This window comes from Peromyscus maniculatus, chromosome X, assembly GCF_049852395.1.
Source record: "Peromyscus maniculatus bairdii isolate BWxNUB_F1_BW_parent chromosome X, HU_Pman_BW_mat_3.1, whole genome shotgun sequence".
In the NCBI taxonomy this organism is placed as follows: Eukaryota; Metazoa; Chordata; class Mammalia; order Rodentia; family Cricetidae; genus Peromyscus; species Peromyscus maniculatus.
The window spans coordinates 56,995,851-57,023,191 of record NC_134875.1 but is presented as its reverse complement, the minus strand read 5'-3'; the positions used below and the strand labels follow the sequence as shown (position 1 = coordinate 57,023,191).

At 41.8% G+C, this 27,341-nt stretch overlaps 1 protein-coding gene across 1 annotated transcript; it reads right to left on the bottom strand.

Annotated features, from left to right (window-relative positions):
- Window positions 1-22,550: 22,550 nt before the first annotated feature.
- Window positions 22,551-26,714, bottom strand: LOC143270900 (melanoma antigen preferentially expressed in tumors-like). The gene is made up of 4 exons (XM_076562211.1): window positions 26,653-26,714; window positions 25,058-25,357; window positions 24,013-24,594; window positions 22,551-23,132 (listed from the first exon to the last, which is right to left on the bottom strand). Exons 2-4 carry the CDS (start codon window positions 25,345-25,347, stop codon window positions 22,619-22,621), a joined length of 1,386 nt encoding a protein of 461 aa, XP_076418326.1. The 5' UTR covers window positions 25,348-25,357; window positions 26,653-26,714; the 3' UTR covers window positions 22,551-22,618.
- Between the last annotated feature and the right edge of the window lie 627 nt (window positions 26,715-27,341).

Sequence of the window (27,341 nt, the reverse complement as noted above, 5' to 3'; positions counted from 1 at the left end):
CTGTGGCAGGGAGTGTCTGGCCTCAGGATATCACAGAGAATCACATCAGAAGACTACACAAACATGATGCTTGATATGGTCTTCATCAGCTCATCTGGGAGATGCACATAAAGTTTAGTCAGTCCAGTCAATGAGATCCACCACACCTCTTGCTTCGAGGACTTCCTAAGACACTCAAGAAGGATGATCTTGCCCATTGGTGGCTTTCTGGGAGGGAATTCACATCAGTCAGCACACAGTGATTATCTGGAACCAGTCACTTAGTATTAACTCTTGCTTAAGCCATCAAGATGAGTCACAAACATAATTTGTCTCTAGAATTCTTAAAAGTAAATGCCTAGTGTATCTACAGCCTCATCATTTTAGTGCATTTTCTTTTTTAAAAAAAATTATTTTATAATTTAATTGAATTTTACATATTATCCACGGATTCCCTTGTTCTCCCCCTTCCTGTCCCCCTTCCCCCCGGCCCACTCCCCATTCCCATCTCCTCCACGGAAAAGACTCCCATGGGGATTGAGATCAACCTGGTAGATTCAGTCCTGGCAGGTCCAGTCCCCTCCTCCCAGGCTGAGCAAAGTGTCCCTGTATAAGCCCCAGGTTCCAAACAGCCAACTCATGCAATGAGCACAGGACCTGGTCCCACTGCCTGGATTCCTCCCAAACAGATCAAGCTAATCAACTGTCTCACCCATTCAGAGGGCCTGATCCAGTTCGGGGCTCCTCAGCCATTGGGTCATAGTTCATGTGTTTCCATTCGTTTGGCTATTTGTCCTTGTGCTTTTTCCAACCTTGGTCTCAACAATTCTCTCTCATATAAACCCTTCTCTTTCTCACCAATTGGACTCCTGGAGCTCCACCTGGGGTCTGGCCATGGATCTCTGCATCAGGTTCCCTCAGTCATTGGATGAGATTTCTAGCACGACAATTAGGGTGTTTGGCCATCCTATCACCAGAGTAGATCATTTTGGTCTGTCTCTCAACCATTGTCAGCAGTCTATTGTGGGGACATCTTTGTGGATTTCTGTGGACCTCTCTAGCACCCTGCTTCTTCTTATTCTCATGTGGTGTCCATTTATCATGGTCCCTTATTCCTTGTTCTCCCCCTTTGTTATTGATCCATATGGGATCTCCCACTCCCCCAAGGTCTCTTTCCCTCGACCCTTGCTCTTCATTACCCCCACTCATGTCCAGGTTGTCCATGTAGATTTCATCCATTTTTCTGTCATTGGGTGATCCCTGTGTCTTTCCCGGGGTTCTGCTCTCTAGGTAGCCTCCCTGGAGTTGTGAGTAGTCATCCCTGATTTACATCTAGTATCGTCCTATGAGTGAGTACATACTATGTTTGTCTTTGAGTCTGGGTTACCTCACTCAGGATGATTTTTTCTATATCCATTCATTTGCCTGCAAACCTCATGATGTCATTGTTTTTCTCTGCTGAGTAGTATTCCATTGTGTATATGTACCACATTTTATTTATCCATTCTTCAGTTGAAGAACATCTAGGTTGTTTCCATGTTTTGGCTATTACAACAATGCTGATATGAACATAGCCTAGCAAGTGCCCTTGTGGTATGATTGAGCATTCCTTGGGTATATGCCCAAGAGTGGTATAGCTGGATCTTGGGGGAGATTGATTCCCAATTTTCTAAGAAAGCACTATATTGATTTCCAAAGTGGTTGTACAAGCTTGCATTCCCAGGAGCAGTGGAGGAGAGTTCCCCTAGCTCCACATCCTCTCCAGCATAAGCTGTCTTCAGTGTTTTTAATCTTAGCCATTTTGACAGGTGTAAGGTGGTATCTCAGAGTCATTTTGATTTGCACTTCCCTGATGATTAGTGATGTTGAGCAATTCCTTAAATGTCTTTCAGCCATTTGAGTTTCCTCTGTTGAGAATTCTGTTTAGTTCTATAGCCCATTTCTTAATTGGACTGTTGGGCATTTTGATGTCTAATTTTTTGAGTTCTTTATATATTCTGGATATCAGTCCTCTGTCAGATGTGGGGTTGGTGAAGATCTTTTCCCATTCTGTAGGCTGTTGCTTTGCCTTGTTGACCATATCCTTTGCTCTACAAAAGCTTCTCAGTTTCAGGAGGTCCCATTTATTAATTGTTGCTCTCAGTGTCTGTGCTACTGGTGTTATATTTAGGAATGGTCTCCTGTGCCAATGCATTCAAGACTACTTCCCACTTTCTGTTCAATCAGGTTCAGTGTAAGTGGATTTATGTTGAGGTCTTTGATCCACTTGGACTTCAGTTTTGTGCATGGTGACAGATATGGATCTATTTGCAATCTTCTGCATGTTGACATCCAGTTATGCCAGCACCATTTGTTGAAGATGCTTTTTTTCCACAGTACAGTTTTGTCTTCTTTGTCAAAAATCAGATGTTCATAGGACCCATAGGACTAGACTAGGCCCTCTGGGTAAGGGAGACATTTGTTTAATTTGAACTGTTTGGGGAGCCCCTAGGCAGGGGGATATGGATCCATCCGTGGTGCATGGACAGACTTTCTGGAGTCCAAACTGCCTAGGGTATGACACATTGCTCAGCCTTGGTGCAGGGGGGAGGGGACTGGACCTGCCTCAGCTGACTGTACCAGGCTCTGCTGAGTCCCCATGGGAGACCTTGACTTGGGAAATGTGGGGATGGGGGTGGGTTGGGGGGAACACTGGGGGCTAGGAAGAAGGAAGAGGGGGAATGTGAGGTTGGTATGTAAAGAGAATAGAAAATTTCTTAACAAAAAGAAGAAGAAGAAGAAGAAGAAGAAGAAGAAGAAGAAGAAGAAGAAGAAGAAGAAGAAGAAGAAGAAGAAGAAGAAGAAGAAACTTTCAGAAAGTGGCCAGAATTGGTGACTCAGAGTGTGTGAAGTCGCCTGCCACCCAGCCTGACAATCCCCTGAACCCATATGTTATAAAGACAGAACCAACTCCTGCTATTTGTCCTCAGACCACCGCATGTGTGTGCATGTGGAGGAAGCACAACTAAAAAATGTAAGAAAAAATAAATTTAAATAAAGTGATGTTCAGTGTAAGTTTTTGTGTGTCATCTTAGCATGAGCTCTATTTCTCTGTGCCGTGGAACTTCAACTGAGAAAGCTCCTCCATCTGAATGTAGGCTAGTCTGTGGAGGCATTTTCTTGATTACTGATTGATGCAGAAGTGCCCTGCTCACTCTGGGGGATGCCATCCCTGGGCAGGTGATTCTCTGTGGTATAAGAAAGCCTAATGAGCAAGCCACAGGAGAAACCTAATAAGAAAGCTTCCTCCATGCTCTCTGTTTCAGTGTTTCTTCCAGGTTACTGTCCTGCTTGTGTTCCTGTCCTAACTTCAGTCAGGTTATTACCCTCCTAAAGTTCCTGTCCTGACTTCCATGAGGTTACTTCCCTCCTAATGTTCCTGTAATGACTTCCATCAGATTACTGTGCTGCTTGAGTTCCTGTAATGACTTCCATCACGTTACTGCCCTGCTTGAGTTCCTGTCTAGACTTCCATCAGGTTACTGCCCTGCTTGAGTTCCTGTAATGACTTCCATCAGGTTACTGCCCTGCTTGAGTTCCTGTCCAGACTTCCATCAGGTTCCTACCCTGCTAGAGTTCCTGTCCAGACTTCCATCAGGTTACTGTCCTGCTTGAGTTCCTGTCCAGACTTCCATCAGGTTACTGCCCTGCTTGAGTTCCTGTCCAGACTTCCATCAGGTTACTGTCCTGCTTGAGTTCCTGTCCTGACTTCCATCAGGTTACTGTACTGCTAGAGTTCCTGTCCTGACTCCATCAGGTTATTGCCCTGCTTGAGTTCCTGTCCTGACTCCCATCGGTGATGGAGTATTACCTGAGCATTGTGAAAGGAAATAAATGCATTCCTCTCCAAGTCACTTTAAGTTATAGCATTTTTCACAGCAATAGAATCCAACTAAGCAAAAGGTATTTGGATCTCATACCTATGTAACAAAACATTTAAATGGGTGCATAGAGATTGTTTAATATATATTTATATGTGTGTTAGGTCTCAAACTCAGGACCAATGGATAACTGAAGTGCCTATTTAACACATCAAAGTGGACTCTGGCTGCCAGTTTCTCTCAATTTCTACTTGTTACAGGGTCATCCTGGCTGGCAGATCTCACCTCCTACCCTAAACTGTTGCTGGAGAGCTTCTCTCCCGGTTCCACCAAGCCCTGCAGTCCAACAATCCAAGTATAAAATAATCACTTATTAATTAATTACTTATAAACTGTATGGCCATGGCAGGCTTCTTGCTAACTGTTCTTATATCTTAAATTAACCCATTTCGATAAATCTATACCTTGCCACATGGCTCGTGGCTTACTGGTGTCTTTACATGTCGCTTGTCCTGGAAGCGGCTGGCAGTGACCCCTTCCGTCTTCCTGTTCTTTCTTTTTTCCTCTCTGTTAGTCCCGCCTATACTTCCTGCCTAGCCACTGGCCAATCAGTGTTTTATTTATTGACCAATCAGAGCAATTTGACATACAGACCATCCCACAGCACTAAACTTCTCTAGCCTAGTTCCTGGGTGGGGATTCCCTTCCCTCAGCTTCTCTGATTCCTATATAACTCAGCCTGGCCACAACTGTCTCTTGGTCTCCTGGTTCACTCCTGATCTCATGGCTCCTGTTCCTCTTTCTCCCTCTCTCAATCTCTTTTCCCACCCTCCTCTGGTGGCCCAGTTGCCACTAGACCCAGGCAGGTGAAAGACAGGCACAGGCCACCTTGGTCCTCCCAGTCCAGGCTTGCTGAAGTCATCCACAGAAACACCTTTGCAGAGCCTGGTGGGTAGGTGCAATTAAGATGAGCAAGTATATGTTGGAGAAATGGGAGAGAAGGAGAAGCAGATAGGTTCATGTGCTGTGGAAAGGAGCATAACTGGAGAAGCAAAGGCCATGAGGAACAAGCGAATGTGGGTATCTGCTTGCCACCTGGGGCCTGGGTGAAGTCCAGGCCCAGGCTGCTGCCAAGGGTAATGTCTAGGTCTGTGGCCCTGCAGCAGCCAGGGTCTAAGTTGATGTCTGCGGTTCCTGTTACCACTGAGGTCTGTGCAGATGCCTGCTGTCTGGTCAGCAACCTGAATCCATTAAGGTGTCTGGAGAACATGCTGCCCCCGGGGCCAGACTGATATGGGTGGCCTGTGCTGCCACCGGGGCCATGATGACCTTCCAGAGTGAGCTGCTGCTGAGGGCCATGTCTGGTTCAATGGCCCTGCTGCAGCTGGAGTCATTGTTGATGTCTAGGGCCCATGTTACCACGGAGGGGTCATAGGAACAATGGCTTTAGAAATCTGAGAGTGGGCTGAGCCAAACCTGCTCTTCACTGGCCCTGGGATAGCTGATTCTGTGCTTGGCTGGACACTGCAGCAAGAGAACTGGCCTCACCCCTCATTGAAGCAGATTCACAAGTAAGGAGTTTTTCAAAGAGGATCATGCATCCTCTGCTATAGGGGTTCGCAGGCCACCAAATGCCTGCGGTAGCTGTGTAAGACTCAGAAAAGCTCTCTCTGTTGAGACGGACCTGCTCTTGAAGCCGCAGAAGCATCTATCACAGCTCCTCATGCTGCATCCTGTTTCCTTGGTAACAATCTTCATTTCAGTGTAGGCTCATACTTCAGGAAACTCACTGGATGCTAAACAAGCCCTGAGATTGTCTGAGAAAGAAAAATAAGGTTGCTTCTGGAATCATGAGATACAGTGTTGGGTAAAAGCAAACCTTGACTGGAAAAAAGAAATCTTAGGAATGGATGCAAATGAGATATGGCAGCTCAGCTTTAATACCAAAGTCCTCTTGACCATCAAGAAATGTGAGAGAAGAGGCCGTCAGCTAAGTACCAGAAGCCTTGACAAGAGTACATTGAAGACACAGCACCACATTACTTAATTTTCTAAGGTTTTTAAGACGTTATTCACCAGTACTAATATTACAACTATTTTTGTTCAAATGGATCAGGTAACAGGGAAATGCACAAGGCACAGAATAGGCAAACACAGTTCTGAAACATTAAGGGTTTATACTATGTATGAATTGTGAGAGTCTTCTAACTTATCATTTTAGTCTTTAATTTTCTTTCCCCTTTTTTACTTATTTGTCCTCATTCTGATCCTGAGTATCAATGTTTCACAAGCTATATATAGTACAGGAAGAGAACACGAGGAATATGGACGTGATCAATTGCAACATCACACCCACCACTGTCCAGCCAACTAAACCTTTGACCTGTCCTAGTGTCCACCTACCAAAAAGAAGTAGACAGAAATAGGCTTCTCTGGGCAGCTCACACTCACTTTTACACACTCATACACAAGCCAGGTTCTATTATCATGACCAGAAAATTCTCCCAAAGAGTGTGATAGATTCAAAGAAGAAGAAGTTCACCAGTGCAAACAGCCATGTGAAATCTGCTCTTATATACAGCAGATAAATTGATCAGGCAGTTGAAGGGCAAGAAACCCCAAAAGGACAAATTCCACTCTTTCACAGCCTGAAGTAGAAATGACCTTGGCTTTCTGGCTGGGATACCAGAAGGGAACTCTGGCTTCTCACCTCCTCCTGAATTAGAGCCTCAGCTTGAGGGACATTGGAAGTTGTGACGGAGACTCCAGTCTGGACACTAGTTTCCACTGGGAAACACCTTTGTCATTACAGCTGGGTTTTCATGGTGAACTTGCCATATGTCTATTCCCAAATGTTAATCCATCTCTTACATGATTTAGGGACTCTCGGGGTATGTGTGACAGTACTCTTGGAGGCCATTGAGGATGAATACCAGAACTCTGATGAGGCTCTTTAAGGAAAAGCTCCTTCCTCCTGATGGAAGGAATGGAGGACATCTCTGCCTGTGGCTGGCTGGAGACATGAGAGTGTAGATGACTCTGAAGAACGATGTTACATACTATCATATCGTCCCTTAAGAGTTAGTTAAGCTGGGTCTGTCAGTCATCAGGTGAAGCAACAACCCCTCAGGCAAGCTGATTTTCCTGGAGCCGTGCTAAGGAGACAGAAGAACAGTTATCTGCACAATGAGACGATGTACTGGTCCCTCTCAGAATGCCACCTTTGGCAGGACAGAAGCTTGCAGAGCTTTCCTCCCACAGCACTGTGAACCTGATCAGACAAGTGAAGCTTTTCAGTTTTCTGCTTTCTGTCCCTCCCTAAGCCTGCGCATGCTTTCCCTGGTGCTCTGGGCTTTCTCCCTGTTTCTCTGTAGCTGACCCATCTCCTCTACCACATGTCTGCTTACAACAACATGGTTGTCTCTCCTTCTTCTCTAGCTTCCTCCTCTGGGCAGCTGCCAAGACCCACAGCTTGCCTACCCTGGAGTTTTTCTCTCAAAACTGAGAAAAACTGTGTTTGATCTTCCTTCTGACTCCATTTCTCAGTTTATTAATAAGACTAAGAACTCACAGTAGACCACTCCAGCTTCCCCAGTATCACAGGGGTCCCCACAGGGTGAACTCAGCTATTTAGCAGTGTACAGACCTGGAAAGTATGCTAGCCTCAAGCTCCAGGCATTTGGGACTGTTAGAATATTCTAAATAATGTGGTATTATGAAAATTGATTGTCATACCCATAGGACAGAATTATTTGCAAGGGTGGAAAGTACATTATAAAAAACAGTGGAAGATGATTTGTAGCTGGTCAGAGTAGTATTTTGTCATGTGATTTCCAATGTGTGGGAAAACAGGCACTTCCACATTGTGTTGTCAGGAATATAATTCGTCAATAGGTTATCCAATGTAAAGTATTATTATAAAATATAGATCTTATGATTCTGAAAGAACACCTTCAAGATTCCATTATTACAAATGTTTACAAGAGGTACCTTTGTAGGCAATAGAAAGTATGGGAATGGAAAATTCCCATCACTTGAGGGCTAGTGAGAGAGATTTTAACATATCCCAGACATGGATCACTGTGGACATAAAACTCATTCTTGAAATTTCAGTAAAATTTAAAATGGTGTCAGAGAAACAAAGTCTCAAGCAAATACGGCCAGGGAAAGAACAAACATAGCTTATCATCACATCTGAGAAATAAAGTCCCTGCTAAGAAGCTGTGTCTGGCCATGAACCTGTGGCTCTGGGAAGGAGCCTCCTTGACCACAGACACTGAAGGACCATGGGAATTTCAGTAGTCTGGAGACATAGGAATTTCCTAGGTTCAGAGACTATTTACTTTATCTTGGGCTAATGTTAGGAACAGCTGTTCTCTGTCCCACTCTGTATCTGAACTTACACCTCTTAGAAGAAAACCCTCTCAGAAGCTGTTAATTTAGAACTTTGTCTTGTGATCATAAACAAAAGTCACTTAGAAGCTATCAACTTAGTAGAGCACTACCTTCCACCAATCCAAGAGCTAAAAATGACATCAGACAATGTTGTAGGCCTATGAAAGAGCTTCTCCACTCTCAATGTTTCCCCTTCTCTGGTGTACCTATCAATGTAGTTTAAACTAGCCTTGATTTATAACATATTTTATGTGCTGTAAACACATTAAAAAGACGTGAATCCACTTCTTCATTGGAACATGGAATTTGGGGTAACCTACATCTGTATCCCTGTGTCATGGTCACTCATAATGTCTCCAGAATAAACTACCCCTTATTCCCTTTAATATGGAGCTGAGATTTTTACATCAACAAGTCAAAAATGACACAAATTCACTTTTTTTGTGCAGATCTCTATCCAGAGGTCTCAGAACATGAAAACAACAGAAAACCTTCCACTTCTGGTAGCACAGAACTTTCTCTTTGATAAGGAAAATGATCTAGTTTCCCCCTAGAAGCCACCAGTGTCCCTCAAAGATTTGAACCTTTGAATGCCTTCCAATATTTGTCTTCTGGTTGTACTTCACAACTGTGCCATAAGGTGGCTCTATGATAAAATAACTTAAGTGTCCACAAAGAGCTAAAGAAAAATCTTGGAGCCAGGGATGTACACCCTGGTAGAATTCTTGTCTGGCATGGATATAACAAACAACAACAGAAATGCTCTGGGATGGCAGTGTAACTCATTAGCAGAGACTATGCCTAGCTAGCATTTACAAAGAGAGTGTTTAGATTCTCTGCACCACAAAAATGAACATATAATAATTATTTAAAATGAATGAGGACCCCATGGGAATGGAAATAAGCAGAGTGCTGGAGAGGTCCCCAGATATCCACAAAGATGCCTCTCCTATAGACTGCTGGCAATGGTTGAGAGAGTGCCTGAGCTGACCTCCTCGGGTGATCAGATTGCAGAACACCCTAACTGTCATGATAGAACTCTTGTCCAGTCACTGATGGAAGCAGATCCAGAGATCCAAGGCCAAACCCCAGGTGGGGCTCCAAGAGTTCAATTGGCAAGAGAAAGGAGGGATTGGAAAAAGCACAGGGACAAATAGTCAAGCTTGCAGAAACACATGAACTGTGGACCAATAGCTGGGGAGCCCCCCATGTGGCTGGACCAGGCCCTCTGCATAGGTGAGACAGTTGATTGGCTTGAACTGTCTCGGGGGGCCCCCAGGCAGTGGGACTGGGACTTGTCCTTGATGCATGAGCTGGCTTCTTGGAACCTAGGGCCTATGCTTAGACACTTTGCTCAGGGGCCGAGTTCTTTTCTCATGCATCAAAGGTGTCTCTTGCTCATATAATGGTGCATACTCTTCTGATACATCACTGTATTGCACAGTCATTGTATCTTCCCATATATACACACTATTTTCCACTAGTAGAACTACAGGAAAGAACTTCCACTGAAGCTATTCTTTTCCATTTAATATTCTCACGATTCCTCAGGAACTCATGAGTGCTTGTGTTTGGACATATTAAAAATATGTTGTATGAACTGCTCAATGAAATCACTACCTATCCTCCCCATTAGTAAGTGATCTCAGGGGTAAGAGATAATAACCCAGTGTTTAGAATTTGCTTGCAAATGTTTCCTCCTGGTGTTGACAAAACTCAGTGTTTTTATACAGTTGGAATGTAGTTAAAAAAAACCCTTTTTGTTTATTCTTTGTGGATTTCATAACACGTATCTCCATCCATTTCATCTCCATGTCTTTTTATCTGCCCTCTGCCCTTGTAGCCTCCTCCTTTAAAATAAAATTTAAGAGAAAAGAAAAAAAGAGAGAAAAAAATCTTGGGGTGGAACCTGTTTTGTGGTCCCGTGAATCTCACAGTATATACCTGTGTCCATATATATTTACTTGCAAGAGTTCATTGCAAAGAGTCATCGGTCTGGTTCATGGCCTCTGACTTCTGCTACACTATTGATGCTGGACCCTCATGGGACTCCTTTTGTATATCCTCACCCTGTGTCATGGAGATACTGCAGGTTTGGATCTGCAGGTCTGGCTCCTTTATGTGCTCCAGCAGATCATAGATGAGTTGGATGTTGGGGTAGGCTGAGTCATAGCCCTGGTTATGGGTTTTGGTTCTTGCTGGGTTGATCAACCTGCCAGCTCTCCCCTGTCCTCACCACCAGGGTGAGCTCTCTGGCATTGCCCCAGCTGGTTCACCCTATGCAGGAAGGAGCAAGGGGCAGGACCAGTTCTCCCACTTTCATGCCCCCAGGGTTGGCTCTCCCACACATACACCACCAGGGCCAGCTCTACTGTGTTGCCCATGCAGGTGCAGGGGCACCCTCCCTAGTGTTGCAGCTGGTGAGGGGCAGGGACAGCTCTCCTGCTCTTATGACCTCAGGGCCAGCTCTCCCTCCTCCACAGGTGGTGAGGGGCAGGGTGGAGGGGAAGGCATCTCTCCCTCTCACATCCCATCTTATGGCAGATGAGGGGTGGGGCTAGATCTCCCATGCTCATGTTCTTGGGGCTTCTCACCAATGCCCCTGTCAACAGGGTCAGCTCTACTGTGCTGCCCAAGCGAGGTGCAGGGCCAGTACCCTCAGTGTTGTAGCTGTTAAAGAGAGTGTCAGCTCTCCCTAGCGTTGCAGTCAGTGAGGGCAGGACCAACTCTGTGCAGCCCTATCCTCTTGGTCTTCATTGGTACAGGAGCCAAGGACATCAACACAGACCGTGGCTGGAGCAGGGCCTGGAACCCAGATATGGGTCTTGGCAGCAGCCCAGGCCTGTACTTCAACTTGTGGCACTGGGCAGTTCCATAGGGCAGGTAGTCCTGGGCTGGCAAGGGGGTTTTCTTCTCCCACTCAGTTTTAATGGCACTGAGCTGGGTCTTGTTTCCCTCTAGAATGTAACTTTAGATTCCAATAATATCATGGGATAAAATATTTCAATTATTTGAAAATGTGCTTAGTACCTCATGAAAGATTTAATAGTAGTTCCTAGAGCTATAATATAGCTATAGCAGTTCCTAGAGCTATAATATAGAGTGAAGGGAAATTTAGTAAAGCTTTACAAGAGGTGGGGATGTAAGTTCAAAATACACAGCATGAAATTCTGAAAAAAAAATAATAAAAATACTATATAAAGAAGAAAAGATGATAATTCCAAAATCAGCTGTTAATCTGATGACAAAACCTTGTTTTTCAAATGTACTTAAACTCTCCAAATTAGTACCTCCTTCTGGATATCTGAATAATGATGGCTGTAACTAATACTGGCTTGACGCCTTGCTGAACATGTGACTTCCCCTCGCTCTTCTTCCCCTAACCTCTCTCATCCCTTTAGGGACCTGCTATCTCATGGTGATTCTGTGTGCAGTTATCCTGGGAGGGATTTCCTCTTTTCTCATCACCCAGAGGGCTGTTGATGGGGACTCACCCGACTACAACACCAAGAGATTGTAAAATGGTCCTGCCTCAAGGCTTGAAAGTCCATCTTCTAAAGGAGAGGCTGCTCTCTGGGAAAGGCTAGGGAAGAAAGTTCCACTCAGCTCTGTCAGTGTGACATAAGCTTTGTGAGGAAATTTATTAACTGTTATCTAAGGACACCATCCTCACAGAGCTCACTTGAGGCCATCTTATAAAATCTTCCTGTTGTCCACGTACAGGGTGTGATGTTGATGGATCTTTAAATGTTAGGACATGGGGGCTGGAGAGACGGCTCAGTGGTTTAAACCATTTGCTGCTTGTGCAGAAGACAACGGTTAGGTTCTCAGCAACTATGCCAGGCAGCTCACAACTTCCTGTAACTCCAGTTCCAGGGGATCTGATGTCCTCTTGTGGATGCTGTGGTCACCTGCATGCACTTGGTGCACATACATACTTCCTGCACTCACACATGGACACATGTGAAAATAAATCTTTTTAAAATGTGAAGATAGAGCATTAGATATAGCATTAGCTTGGTAAGGCCTGGGTTAACTGAGATATTGTAAAAATCATTTCTTATTGCCTCTTCCAATGAGAAACAGACATTTACACTAATGAAGTAATGTCTTCGGATGTCTTGAACTCAACATTTTGGAAACAAGGATTCATTTTTCGGTCCATGATAGGTGATAGGGGCTCTTTGTCATCATGTCTTTGAGGAACCCAAGTAGATGTCCCCATGAGGTAACCCAATTAGAGGTCCCCCAATGGGAACACCTCCAATGGGATGAGTCTATGAGTCTGTTTGGTGTATTCTGCAACAGATCACAATGGAGATGCAAAACACAAAGTTTGCTTAATGGCTGTTTCCAGACTGCATAGGGTGCTGGTAGTAACTTTCCTGGACCATTCAACCCATCCCACATTCACAAGTACAGGGCTTCTCTGATCTATCAGTATCCAGCCAAAACCACATCACGATCTCTGCAACCTGCTACCTACCTCAATCACGGAAGTATTACTAATGTTTATTTCACATTTTCCTTGTATTTTCCCCTAAAATTAAATTTAAGCTTTGGGGATACTAGGTTCCCTACATTCTTGGGTGGGTCATTGTCTTACAGATATGGTTTGATATCGTTGGTCTGAGAAAATCAAAATGCCCTTTTCCCTATCTGGAAGACCGATGTGTCTTCAGTTTCACCTGTTAGCCCAGATGACCCACACTGGTGCAGAATTTTGACACCTAGTGAGGCTCTGAGTCTAAGAGGGAAGCAGGAGGTAAATGGAATTTGCATTTTGTTAGTTTATTGTGAGCCTGATGCTATTAAAAAACTAAAGTCTATTTAAATATACTCCTTAAGATCCTCTAAGATACTGAAGAGGAGCAAAGTTTCCTTTTTTTATTTTGAGACAGTATTTCTCTGTGTAGCTCTGGCTGTTCCAGAACTCACTTTATAGACCAGGCTGGCCTCAATATCAGAGATCCACCTGCGCCTGTCTCTCCAGTGCTAGGATTAAAGGCATGGACCAGCAGCACCCAGCGCAAAGTTCTAACTTATTTTATAAAGACAAGATCACTATGATATAGAACCAGACAAACATTGTAAGAATAGAGAGTGATTATACCTCATGTATACTAACAAAAATCTCCTCAAAATGGTAGAAAAAATTTGGCTGTATATTGAAAGAATCTCATACCTCATCCACATAAATTTCATTTCACCAATGTAAGTTACACATTGGGTTTGGTAATGACTTCTTGGGTCTACCAAATCATATGTTGCAGTCCATATGTGGTAGTATACTTAGTGCTTCACATAACAATGCCTAGGAGAAAAATGTAAAACAAGATGGGAGAAAACATTTGTAAATCTTATATCTAACAGTGTTAATCTCCGGAATGTGAAAGCCATTGTATTCAGAGGCTTGAGCATGGAGAGGGGAATCAGGGGTTCATGCTGTAATCAGACACCCTTGTTGGGAAAAGATGTAAGAGAAGAGTGGTGGAGGATGGGATGGTGTGTGACACCAGCTGAACCTGCCATCTCCCTGTTGTGATCCTAGTTGGCTCAGACCAGTAACATGGGTTTTGAAAATGGATGAAGGACTCTGTTACACATTCCTCTAAGACACACAAATGGCCAATAAACTCATGAAAAGATACATAGTGGCACTCCTCATTAGAGAAGTGCATATCCAAACTGCCTCATATCACAATTCTACTACCACAAAAAAATAAATAAAAATCAAGAACCCCCAACATGTAAGTAGAACTTCCAAAGTTGAGCTTGGAGAAAACAGAGCACAGAGTGGATTACCAGAGTTAAGAGTGAAGGAAACAGGGTGCTATTGATTAAAGGATAGAAGTATTCAGTTACAACTGAATGGGTTCTGTAGGCCTATTATATAGTACCAGGACTGTGATATTAGTTAACAGTCATGCATATTATACTTGAAATAATACTGAGAGACTAGATCTGTATTCATGTCACAAAAAGGTCAATATATGATTTGATGGATGTGGTTATTGGCTCTGTTGAGGTAATCATTTCACTATATATACACACACAAATCAATTCTCTGTATCACTTAAATCTATACATTTCTGCTTATCATTTATAGATCAATAAAACTGACAATTAAAAAGTGATTGAATATTCATTATCATCAGCCTACACATTGGGAGTGGCAGGTCTACTAATTCCTAAACAAGATACAGAAGAACAGATAAAAGTGACTGTAATGAATTGTGTGCTAGTCTTTTTCACACACTCCCTGTGCTCACAGCACCAATATGAGACCAATTTCCTACCCTTTCCATGTTATAGATGAAATCTTGAGAGGTGGAGACAATAAGGGTTGTACTCGTGACTACACAGTCAGCAAAGGAGAGACCTTGAATTTGTATCCAGTACACTGTTCTGGGCTCTGGGAAAATGCTGAAAATTTGTTGTTGAGAGAGAGAAGGAGCTGACAAAAGAATACATATTAACAGTAACTATCAATTCGTTGGTGAATTTGTACAAGGTTAGAGAAAATAAAATGGTTGTGACCTTGGTGAGAGGACACCCATTGCAATTTGGGGACAGAAGTCCTGGTGGAGTGGAATGAAGAGTCCGTAGGAAGTTCGAAATCTTAACAGAGAATGGAGAAATCTATTTTTTGTGTTTTTTCAGAGACAAAGAGAGAGAGAGACAGAGACAGAGACAGAGACAGAGACAGAGACAGAGAGAGCAAGAGCCTGCATGAGAGCAGATCCATGATGTCTAGAGATGCAGATGGCAGAGTGGGGAGGGGCAGAAAAAACAAAACAAAATCAAAATAGACAATCATCACCACCACCACCACCATCACCACCACCTGTTGCTAGAGTTTTCTGCCTTGCCCACAGTCAGGAAAAATCTTGGTCACCCGCCAGTCTCACAGCTGCTCAGACTCAAACAAGTAAACACAGAGACTTATATTGCTTACAAACTGTATGACTGTGGCAAGCTTTTTGCTAACTGTTCTTACAGCTTAAATTAATCCATTTCTATAAATCTATACCTTGCCATGTGGCTTGTGGCTTACTGGTGTCTTCACATGCTGCTTGTCATGGCGGCTGGCAGTGACTCTTCCCACCTTCCTGTTCTCTCAATTCTCCTTTCCTTTAGTCCCGCCTATACTTCCTGCATGGCCACTGGCCAATCAGTGTTTTATTTATTGACCAATCAGAGCATTTGACATAAAGACCATCCCACAGCAACCACCATCACCACCACCACCACCACCACCACCACTACCACCACCACCACCAGCAGCAGCAGCAGCACCACCACCACCACCAATTGGAATGACCCCCAGAGATAGGGAAACTGGTGAAGGCACAAAATATGGTAAAAGCCCCTCAGCTTGGCATTTGACTGGAGCAGTGATAATAAGAATTTTGGGGGGACGCCTCACAGGCTCTCCTGGAGCTCTCTACATAAACTATGGGAGCCTTGAACTCACAAAGATCTTACTGCTTCTCCCTCTTGTGTGTTAGGATTAAACATGTGAGCCACCAAGCACCACAGAAGGTATTTTAAAAATAACCTCTACTGAATTTATAGCTAGGAAACTCTAGAGGGTAAGTTCTCTACCTGCATATTCCTCTCTGGGAACCTAGGTAAAGTGTCAAGGGACTACTTTCTTTTTAGATGTTCCCCTCCCTCCCTCCCTCCCTCCCTCCCTCCCTCCCTCCCTCTCTCTCCCTCTCCCTCCCTCTCTCTCTGTTTCCCACCCTCTGTGTGTGTGTGTGTGTGTGTGTGTGTGTGTGTGTGTGTGTGTGTGTGTTTATATCTCCTGTGCAGAGGCTAGAGGTTGACATTGACACTGGGGTGTCTTTTCTCATTACTTCTTCACCTCATTTTTTGAGACAGGGTGTCTTCCTGAATTTGCAGCTCTCCATTTTTTGCTGGACCACCAGGCATGTGAGTCCCAGGATCCACCTGTTTCTGTCTCTCAGTGCTGGGGATCCAGACACACACTGCCACAAGAGAAGAATTGGAGGGCAGGGAAGGGGAGATATATTGGCTACAAATACATTATTTCCACGTATGAATACTAAATAAAATGTCAAAACAACTACAGCAAAGAGAGCAATCAGGAAATGTGGAGGGATCAAAGACACAAAACCCAGTACATTGAAATCCAAGATCTGATTTGCCACTGTTGGCCATTATAGAATTAGTCAAAACCTCCTTTAAAGTATTGTGCAAGTTCTTGTGAGCTGAGCTGAGAGCTGCGTTCATGGAGAGAAGAGCTGGAGAAAGCCCTGCAGATTATCTACTTCAAGACGACCTACCTTGCCCAGGTAAACCAGGGGGCCTTCCTTGTATTCTTGGCTCAGGGTGAATGTTACTCTCTGCTCTTTTCGAAATCAGGGCCACTTCAGATTTCAGTTTGGCAAAGTTACATCGTTTTTATTTGATCATGTCTGCTGGGTTCTCTTGTAGGAGCTGATTTAAAAGGGTGATATCTTATAAGCTTTTCCAAACAGAGGGAAATTTTCAAAACTTCTGAAAGTCAACTAATGAAGCTTTGAAGAATGAAAGGATATTCTATATTCTAATGTGAAAAGACTCAATAGGAATAACATAAATATTCTCCACAAATCAATATTCATATTTTCAAGGTTATATTAAAATAGTTTTTTCTTGACAGCCTAATTCTTAAAATTTTGTTTAATTATGTATATCTGTGTGTATCTGAACATGTAAGTGCAATTGCATACAACTTTGAGAACAGGGTGTCAGATTACCTATTGCTGGAGTTACAGGCATTTGTGAGCCAACCTATATTGGTGCTGGGAATCAAATCCAAATCATCTGTGGAGAGCAGCAAGTGCTCTTAACCACTGAGCCATCTCTCCAGCCCCTCTGGGCAATTCAATTTTAGAGACCATTTGGAAAACAAACGAGTTACCATAAACTAGTGAGGGACAGAAGAATGATGCCAGTGTGGGAATGCACAGGAAACAATGGGTATTGAAACAGAGAGCTGGGTGAAAGACATAATCCCAAGCCTCAGGAACTGTGCACATGCTGAAAGGGGAATCGCAGGTCACTGTGATGCACTGCTTAATATTACTGGAAATGTCAAATGTCAAAAACCTAGAAAAGTCAGAGGAGATTTTTACACAGGAGTTATCTGAAGATAAGGGGAAGCTTTGCAATGGGAAAGGGGGCATTGTAATGGGACACTGCTCTCTGGTCCTGAGCTTGGAGTGGGAGTTTTGAGATGTGATGGAGACTGGAAAAGTCGTTCTGAGGCGATAAGCAACTGACTTTTGAGGTCATAGAGTACAGGCTCCCTGCACAGGGCAGGGCATTCCTGGGGTCTCTCTCCTGCATCAGGTATGTCAAGCTTTAGGCCTGGAAAACAGTAGTGATTTCAGAGTTCAGATCACAGCCCTGTGCAGGAACATGAGGGAAATCCACCTAGGAGAAGTGAAACACAGAGATACACTGGAACTGTAGGTGGGGCAGAGTCTGACCTTAAAGTCTAGTTGAGACATCAAGTCTTACCCAGATGTGCAGCTACCAGAAGTTTACTTGAAAGTACAGCTGCATCTGTGAGACTCATCTGCAAGTGATGGTAAACTAGAAATACATACCTAAACACATACATATCACATTGCATCAACTTTCCTTAGTTCACTGAGATGGATCACAATTTGTCTTTAAGTTTCCTAAACCGAACTGACAAATACAGCTAATGCTGCCATCTTTTATTACATTTTCAAAGCCCACACCATTCTAACATTTCTGACAATTGTAGTTCAGTAAGTGAGTTTGGGACTTCCAGGGGTTGTTGCTTGTATGTATTTAAATTTTTTCCATTTTTATGTGTATGAGTGTTTTGCCTGCACAGATGATTGTGTACCATATGTGCGCAGTGTGAAGAGGCTAGAAGAGGATGTCAGGTCCTCTGGAACTGGAGTTAGAGTTGGTTGTGCCCACAGTGTGGGTGCTGGGAATCAAACCCCAGGTCCTCTGGGAAGGCAGTCAGTGCTCTTAACCACTGACCCATCTCTCCAGCTCCCTTTCTCTATTTTTATGGCCCTTGAAAAATTCATTATTCGAAGTCTTTACCTCAGTCGGGTCTAACTAAAATGTAGATATTGAAATGTCCACTTTGAGCCTCCTGATGGAATATTTAAATTTCAGTATTTTCAAATACTATTTCTGGAAATTAAGACTGAAGGGAGAAAAAAAAAACCCTCTGCTGTAGGTTTATAAAATGTGATGTATGGGCTGGAGAGATGGCTCAGAGGTTAAGAACACTGGATGTTCTTCCAGAGGTCCTGAGTTTAATTCCCAGCAACCCCATGGTGGCTCACAACCATCTAGAATGAGATCTGGTGCCCTCTTGTGGCCTGCAGGGATAAGTGCAGACAGAACTCTGTATACATAATAAATAAAATAAATCTTTGAAAAAACATAACAAATTAAATGTAAGCTGGTTATGTTAATCTATCACACATAATTTAGAACCAGTTAAATCTATACTGTGTTATAAAAGAAGGTATTTTGAACTTCTTATACTCCTGTTAAAAGGAGCCAGGGAGCTAGTACAGTCAATTAAGGCACCTGCTGCCTTACCTGACAGCCTGAGTTGAATCCCTTGGACCCACCTGGCAGAAAGGTAGAACCAACTCCTGCAAGCTGTCTTATGAACTCCACATGTGTACATTCCTTTTGCATATTAAATGTGGCAAAATATTAAAATGCTTTGAATATACAAATATATGTATACACACATATATACATATATATATATATATATATATATATATATATATATATATATATATATATATATATATATTTGAATCACCCCATAAAATAGTGGTTTTCATTATGGAGAGTAGCAGGAATCTTAAAAGTTCTTATTAATAAAATCAAACCCAAGGCCAGTTATTGGGGTCAATGCTGGTAGATCAGAGAGACAGAACAAGCCACAGCTATCTCACCTTGCCATTTCCTCAGCTGGTCCTGTTTCCTCAGACGGGAAGCTTCTGAGTCCTCATCCAGAATGGGTCTCAGCTGAACTGTGTTGCTCCAAAGCCTGAAAGCTTAACCAGCCAAATGCTTCTAGTTTCTGGTCCTCACGCCTTATATATCTTTCTACTTTCTACCACCACTCCCTGGGATTAAAGGCTGGCTTTCTGGGATTAAAGGCGTGTGTCACCATGCTTGGCTATTTCCAATGTGGCCTTGAACTCACAGAGATCCAGAGGGATTTCTATCTCTGGTATGCTACGATTAAAGGTGTGAGTGCCGCCATTTTCTAGCCTTTGTATCTAGTGGCTGTCTGTTCTCTGACCCCAGATAAATTTATTAGAGTACACAATATTTTGGGGAACACAATACCACCACAATATGGAGTTTTCATATTTATTCATAATTTTAAAGGAAATCACAGTTAAGAAACTTTGAATTTTTAAAGAGATCTTGGACTGTTAATGTATTGAAAAAATTAAAGGCTGTGGTATTTTTAAGGTCACACTCTTTTATAATGTGATATTCACATGAGCTATTGGGGATCAACAAGGAAAGGGTGTAGTTTAGTAGTCATGTTTGTGTGGCAAGTTGACAGGATCAACTGCACTGGCTAGTTTTTTGTCAACTTGACACAAACCAGTCATGGAGGAAGAGGGAACCAGAGATGAAGAAATGTCTCCATCAGACTGACCTGTAGGCAAGTCTCTGGGGCATTTTCTTGATTAATGGCTGATGAGGTAGGGCCCAGACCAGTGTGGACAGTGCCTCCTGGGCAACTGGTCCTGGGTTGTATAAAACAGGTAGCTCAGCAAGTCACAGAAAGCCACTAAGCACCTTTTCTGCCCCTGCTCCTGTTCAAGTTCCTGCCCCGACTACCCCAGTGATGGACTGAGATTGGGACATGTAAGTCAAACATACCTTTTCCTCCCTCAGTTGCTTTTGGACAGTTTTTATCACAGCCATGTAGTGGCAACATAGTACACTCCCGTAGGTTATTTTTCAAATCTATTGAAAACAAAGTATCGAGAGAACTTTCTTGTACTAGGAATTTCCAAGAATATCCTTCACATTGTCAATATGACAATAATGAGTTCCAAATTCTCTCTTTATTGTAGGGTCTAGTTTTCACCTCAGGGTGCTGTGTCTATGACAGAAACATGGCACTCAAAGAAGGATGAAGGAAAGGGAGAAAATATGCCAATATTGATCCAGTTGCATCTTTCCCAGTATTCTGCCACTGTAACACACTGGACAGACTATACTTCTGAGAGCACGAGATCCCAGCTTATCCAGAGGCTATATAGTAAGAGCCATATGGATAAAACGAAGAGAAAGTTCAAAGAAACAGGTAGATTTAATTTTAATATTTTATTTAATACAAAGTGTCAAAAACTCCACAATTTTTAACTTGGAAACAATGTAAGTAAATCACTCTTTGCAATGGCATATCAGTAGGTCTTTGAAATTTTGTGCATTATATGATGATACAAGCATTATGGAAAATATGAACAAATGTGAAATGTATCACAAAAGAAATATGACACATTAATTTCAGTATATTTTAACATACTTTTTCTTACAAACTTGGAAATACAATGTTACCAACAAAAAAATAAAAATAGATGTTAACTGTCTTGCCAGTTTTCTTATTATAATAATGCATGTTAAATAAAGTTTGATATATTTACCAGTATCACTAGTGAAAACAAAATTCAATTACTTTTATCTGTGGTCAGACTGAAACTGAGTATGACCTCACTTAAAAAAACAATATAAAGATCTAAGCCATTGCTTTTACTAATTTATCTCAGTAAGAAAATAATTATGTATAAATGATTACTTAGATTCTACACTATTTGTTAGTCAGTCAGTGAAATGAAGTTTTGGCATTTCAAGATGTGGAAGGAACAAATCCTAATCTTCTATCTTTAACATGTCTCTGCAATGCAGTATGCTGTCTCAAGAAATTAACAATACCAGTAAGATATTTTTATGTGTCCATGTTCATGTTCATGTGTGGGAGGAGGTGTGTGCACTAGTCTCTCTCTCTCTCTCTCTCTCTCTCTCTCTCTCTCTCTCTCTCTCTCTCTCTCTCTGTGTGTGTGTGCGTGCGCGCACGCGCACGCGCACACACACACTCATGCACATGCTCACATGCATGGCAAAAGTCATCATCTGGCTTTTTCTTCTACACATATTTTCTGAGGCAGGATCTCTCACTGAACCTCGAATCCCTAATTTGCTAGAATGTCTGGCCACATGGCCACAAGGCTCTTTCTTCCTCCACCTTTTCACACTGGGATGACAAGTGTGCACTTGGATGCTCAGCTTTTTACACTAATGCTAGGTTCGGATCTGAGCACAGGCAGGCTTGTGTGGTAAGCAACTGGAAGACTGAGGCATTCCTTAGCCCTGTGCAAATTATTAACTATAGACTTTATACACATCATTTCTAAGTATATCTAGGATATGCAAACTGAATTTATAATTATGTTGTGTTCTGGAGAATAAAATAAGTTGGACTCAGTACTCACCCATGGATAGTATGTATCATACCAAATGGGGCACAGCTAATGGAAAAGAATCAATATATATATAGGGAATGATTTATACAGCTAAGTAAATGACAGGATTAACAGAATTGGGAGTAGAGTAAGAGAACTAAAGGAAGGAGGGGGAATATTATGGGAAGGACCCTAAATCCCACCTAAAAATTCATGTGACAAAGGCTGGAGAGCCAGCTGAGGACTTCATGGGAAATAGTGGAAACTTTAGCGCAGACCTACATCAAGAAGTAGGAAATGATCTTTATGTTCTTGAAGGTTCTATTGATACCTCAGAGCCTCTGCTGTCTTTCTTTCCTGGCCCCACTATTAAATCCTGATGGATTCCCAAAAGCAACCAAAATCAGCCTAAAGTACCTTAGGGGATGAAAATATTGTCTTCTGAACCACCAACCCTTCCACAAATACAGGCAGGAAAGGCTGTCATTGTTCTGATTTGTGTGATGTACCAACAAGTGAACCAAACAGTGTGGACAGAGAAAGAGCAAACTAGGACTTGATCATCCTGTATTGTACACAATACACATCACTGTAGTCAGTAAAATGAAATATATCAATAGTAGGCCAGTGATACACAGGAACTCTCGAGGTCCTCCATCTTTTCTAAAATACTCTGTGTAAGAATCAGTTACATACCTGTATTCCCTAAGTGTAATTTTCTATAATATATATATATATATATATATATATATATATATATATATATATATATATATATATATATAGTGTGTGTGTGTGTGGGTCCAGGAAATAACATTTAGTACTTAATAGTACATATCGGGTTGAAACTGTGTTGGACTGTGAAATTTACTCTACGTAAGTGATCCAGTTCATGTCAGGCCTCTCTGCAAGTGCTAACATCACCTTCAACCGTAGTTGTACAATAGCAAGCTTCCTTCGGTCTATACTGCCCTGAAAAGGCCACAGTTCATAGCAATGTAGAGGGATGGGATAAATCACATATTTTAGATTCTTCAAGGGTGTTAAATTATTCATGATAGTCACAAGCATAGGCATTGTGATGGGGTTAAAAGCAAAGCACAGGACACGGAGTTGAGTACAACGAATCAGGGCAGGGATAAGGACAGAGATTGCAGTATCACTTATAAGGCAATGATTCATCTCTAGATGCCGAAGAGTACCAGAGAGATTTACCAGAAGAGTTTGAAAAGGCTCAAAATCATCCCAATACATTGGGTTGTTGCTAAGATTCAGCAGCTTTAGGCGGGAGACCTGAGGGTTCTGGGCCAGAAATCTGAAGTCTCTGTGCGAAAGATCACAGAATGTCAGATACAAGAAATTCAGACCAGGTGGCAGGACTCTGTAGGGAGAAAACAAAAAAAAACTTGTGAAGAATGAAGATTGAATAAGGAAAAATATACCTTTGTATCAGGAATAAACTACTTTTCACATGCATTATAATTGGGTATTAATGTGTCAATGTGTTAATGTGTTCACTTAATAGTTTCGTGACTCTGCGAATTTTTTTAGACAGATTCTTACTATGTAGCCCTGGCTGTCCTGAAACTCACTATGGAGATTATACTGGCCTTGAACTCACAGAATCTGCCTGTCTTTGCCTCCTGAGTGCTGAGATTAAAATCCCGTGCCACCACATTTGGCTGAAAGTTTTGTTTTCAACACTGAGATACAATTTCTTTTAATCTTAAGAATGTGTACAGCACATTATAATAAATGATTTTAAGAAATATTAAGAGAAAAAACTGAAAGCACTTGATACTTACAAAATTATCCATTGTATATTTCAGTTCACCTTTTTAGTGGGGAGGGATCAGAAAGAGCAGGCAACTGAAAACTCCCTTTGTTCAGTCCCTACATACCAACCTCTACTTTCATGGCCTATGCCTTGGACAATACATATCAGTAAAGTGATCTGACACTGTGAAGTATGGGCATCTATGATGAGGTGCATCAATGCTACAGCAAAAAGTCTTCCCCCTTCTCAATCCCTGTTCCTCTTCATATCTAGAAGGCTAGTGTTTTTCACCTTTTATTTCTACACTTGTCTGTACATTGCTGGATGTTTAATTTTTGTAATTCTGTCTCCAGTTTCAAATTCCCAGAAGCAACAAAATGGAAAGTATAAAAGCTTTTCAGGAGTTTAGGAATACCCAAGAATGTTTTCTTTCCTGTCTCAACAAGCCTTCAAGGAAACCCAGGGCCCTGGCCCAAACTCTCACCTGAGCACTCTGTCCAGATGACCTGTGAGACAGAATGAAGAGAAGCTGACTTCTTTAAGGGTGTTCATACGTTGCAAGTGACCTAGGAAATTTTTAAAGAGTTTCCCACGCAGAGATCTAAAATTGACTTTAGACAGACTGAGGCTCTCTAGGTGGTCCATCTGAGACAGGACATTGGTGATATCACTCAGCGAACCCATATCAATTGACAACTGACCAACACAGCTGAGATCAAGAAAATTCAGGGTGCATTTGCTGTGACACAGTTTACCAACTTGCAAATCTCGACAGCATATGTGCAAAGACCCTGAACTCTCCCTAATTTTACTTGTAAGCAAAACTAAAAATTCCTTTTCCACTAAGGAGCCATCTAGGGAAAGATCCACTAGTAACTCTACAGGCCTGGGGAACTGAACCATGGACTCTGTATTTACAAAACGATGCTGCCCTTCTATTTTCAGGATAGAGCTGTCAGAATAAGCACAAGAATGAAAACAGAAAGGTTCCTTGATGCTGACATCATGGCATATGGTCCTACAGTCGTTGTCTTGCCTTAAATCTAGGATCCTCAGTTTCGGTCTCCTGTAGGGGTAAGAGGAGACAGAATAGTTGAGAAATAGGGAACGATAATGATACTGAATAGAATCAACAATGACATCAAGGAAGCAATTCTTTTGTCCATAGCTCACACTCCTTGTCCTAATTATCAACAAATCTTTCCCATGAAAATTCAGCCTCCCCCTATCCTTTATACACCTTAGATCCCCTCCAGTCTTAAAGCTCCTGTCTTTCTCTTATGTAACACCCCTTATGTAAACCCATCAACAGAACTCTCAGTAACAGATTTCAAAATGAACACTGAATACAATCAGTAACAGATTTCATAATTAACATTGAATACAATCAGTCTTTAATGTGTTACCAAGTTTGCGGGCAACAGCCTCACACATAAACCTTCAGAATTTACTTGTTTCTCCTTCTGGGAGAGTAGCAGGCTGTGGTATAACCTCCTCTGTCTTTCCATGTTTCTATTATCCAGTCTTACCTAGAAGCAGAGTTCTTTGAAGGACACACTGGAAGATTCTCAATCATGGCTTTCAGGAGTTCATGTTGAGGCTCCTGTACAGTTAATGACCCAATATGGAGACAGTAATAGGGCCACACTTTCACCATCTCAAGCAATGTATTCTTATGGCCACCCTCAAAGGCAGCAATGAACAGTGGAACAAAAAAGACTCTTGGCATATCCTCCAGAGCTTGGATTGCTACAGACTCATTTCTCAGCAGACTCTGTATAGCGAGATCCAACAGTGTCTTTGGGTTCTTTGCATCCATCTTTGTGAACCTGAATCAGAAGGCAAAATATTTAGAAGTTCTGAGAAAACATATACAGTCTCTTCTTTGCAACCAGCGCCAGCAAAGTAGAAATGTAAAGAATAAATGAACCAGATAGCCAACACTAGATGCATCTACTATAGACACAGATTAGAAAGTGACTTGTGAGTGTATAAAGGGGTGTGTGTGTGTGTGTGTGTGTGTGTGTGTGTGTCTTACTATTCCCCCTCTCTTGTGTATAAAGTATGTATATGATAAAAAAAATAGAAATGGGTAATAAGCCGGGCGGGCAGTTGTGGCACATGCCTTTCACATGCCTTTAATCTCAGCACTCGTGAGGCAGGGGCAGGTGGATCTCTGTGAGTTCAAGGTCAACATGTTCTACACAGCAAGTTCCAGGTTAGGCTCCAAAACTACACAAAGAAACCTTGTCTCCAAAAATCTGCCCCCCCCCCAAGAAGTCATTATTAAGTGAACAGAAAACAATTTTGGTCACTTAGCTACATGACTCCAGTATTTTCCCTCCATAGTATATAAGATATGATGAAGAAAAAGATAAATCTACAAAACAGTGGTAAAACAGAAAATATTACAACACCAAGTTCATTGTGATTAAAAAAAAAAGAATGCATTCCAGCCCTTGCTTTGTCTCACCCCTGTCACTGTATTTGTGGAAGACGAAGACACCAAAATGTCACAAGACAGACATGAAGGAAGATGGTTAACAAAACTTAAAGTTGACCTTAAGAATATTTGGAAAAACTAGTCATGATGTAAGCCTAAAAATGAAAAAGAAAACATAAAATCAAAGAATGCAGTACAGTTTAGGGCAAAGACTTCAAAACTGTTCCCTTCAAGTAAGAGATAGTCATCTGATAATGGAATACTGACTTCTGGGTTCTGGGATTAAGAATATATTGTTATGGTTACGAGAAACATTCAAGAAAATTTGTTGATGGTGGAAAAAGAAACAAAATGAGGGGGATTAAGAATCTTGTAACACATGAAAGAGTCAGAAAGCTCCTAAGTTTTTCTTCTACTTCGGGAACAACACCAAACCCTCTAAAAAAAATTACACAACACTGATAAACAGAAAATAGCATGATTACATTAGATAGCTTCTAAAACAATATGAATAAGCCAAATAAAGAAAATTTCCAAGCAAAAACATTAAAACCATAAGAAAACAAAAAATTAATGTTGATCATCCACCTACCTAATAGGGTACTTTGCTACAGCATCTCACACATATTATGGCATTGTCCTTGGATAAATGACTTGATGACTAAGATAAAATTATCATACTTAACAACAAAGAAGTGGTACTTATTCTTGAGGCTTCCAGGATTTCAATCTCAGGGACACATCCTTCATGCTTTCCTGAACACACGTCCCATGTTCTTAAAATGATTGTCTTATGTTGTAGTTCATGGTGTAAGAAAGTTTAAGTATACCCTATCTGTCAAGAACTTCTTTTGTGTGATGAAAAACTCAAACAGTCTTGAAATAAAGGGACTGGCCCATCCAAAGCAGGTGATTTCACACATTGTTACAAATGTTAGTGAAATGTATTCAAGAAGTTGCTGTTTGTGCTCTTTTACAAGATCACCTTGTTCCTTTCCTAGGGATATCTGTAAATATTCCAGTATTTTGGTTCAAAATTCAGTTGTGTATGTGCCTGATATGATTGAATAAGGACTCCAGATTCCATTATAAGGGTTGTGGAGCAATGCTATTTAAATTTGACTTTTCCTTGACAAACTCAGCATTTAAAAAATGTTCTCCCTTAGTTGATGTATAAATTTAATTCAATTTCAAAAATATCTACATTTTACTGAGTTAGACAGTGTGATGGTATAGTCCATATATGAAAGAATACACAAGAATAGCTAATAAGAGAGAAGGAAGACACTTGAGAAGGGACTCATGACACCATACCAAGAAAACGAAAACTTTCTAGAGAATTTCTGTAATTACAGTGTCTCATCATTGCT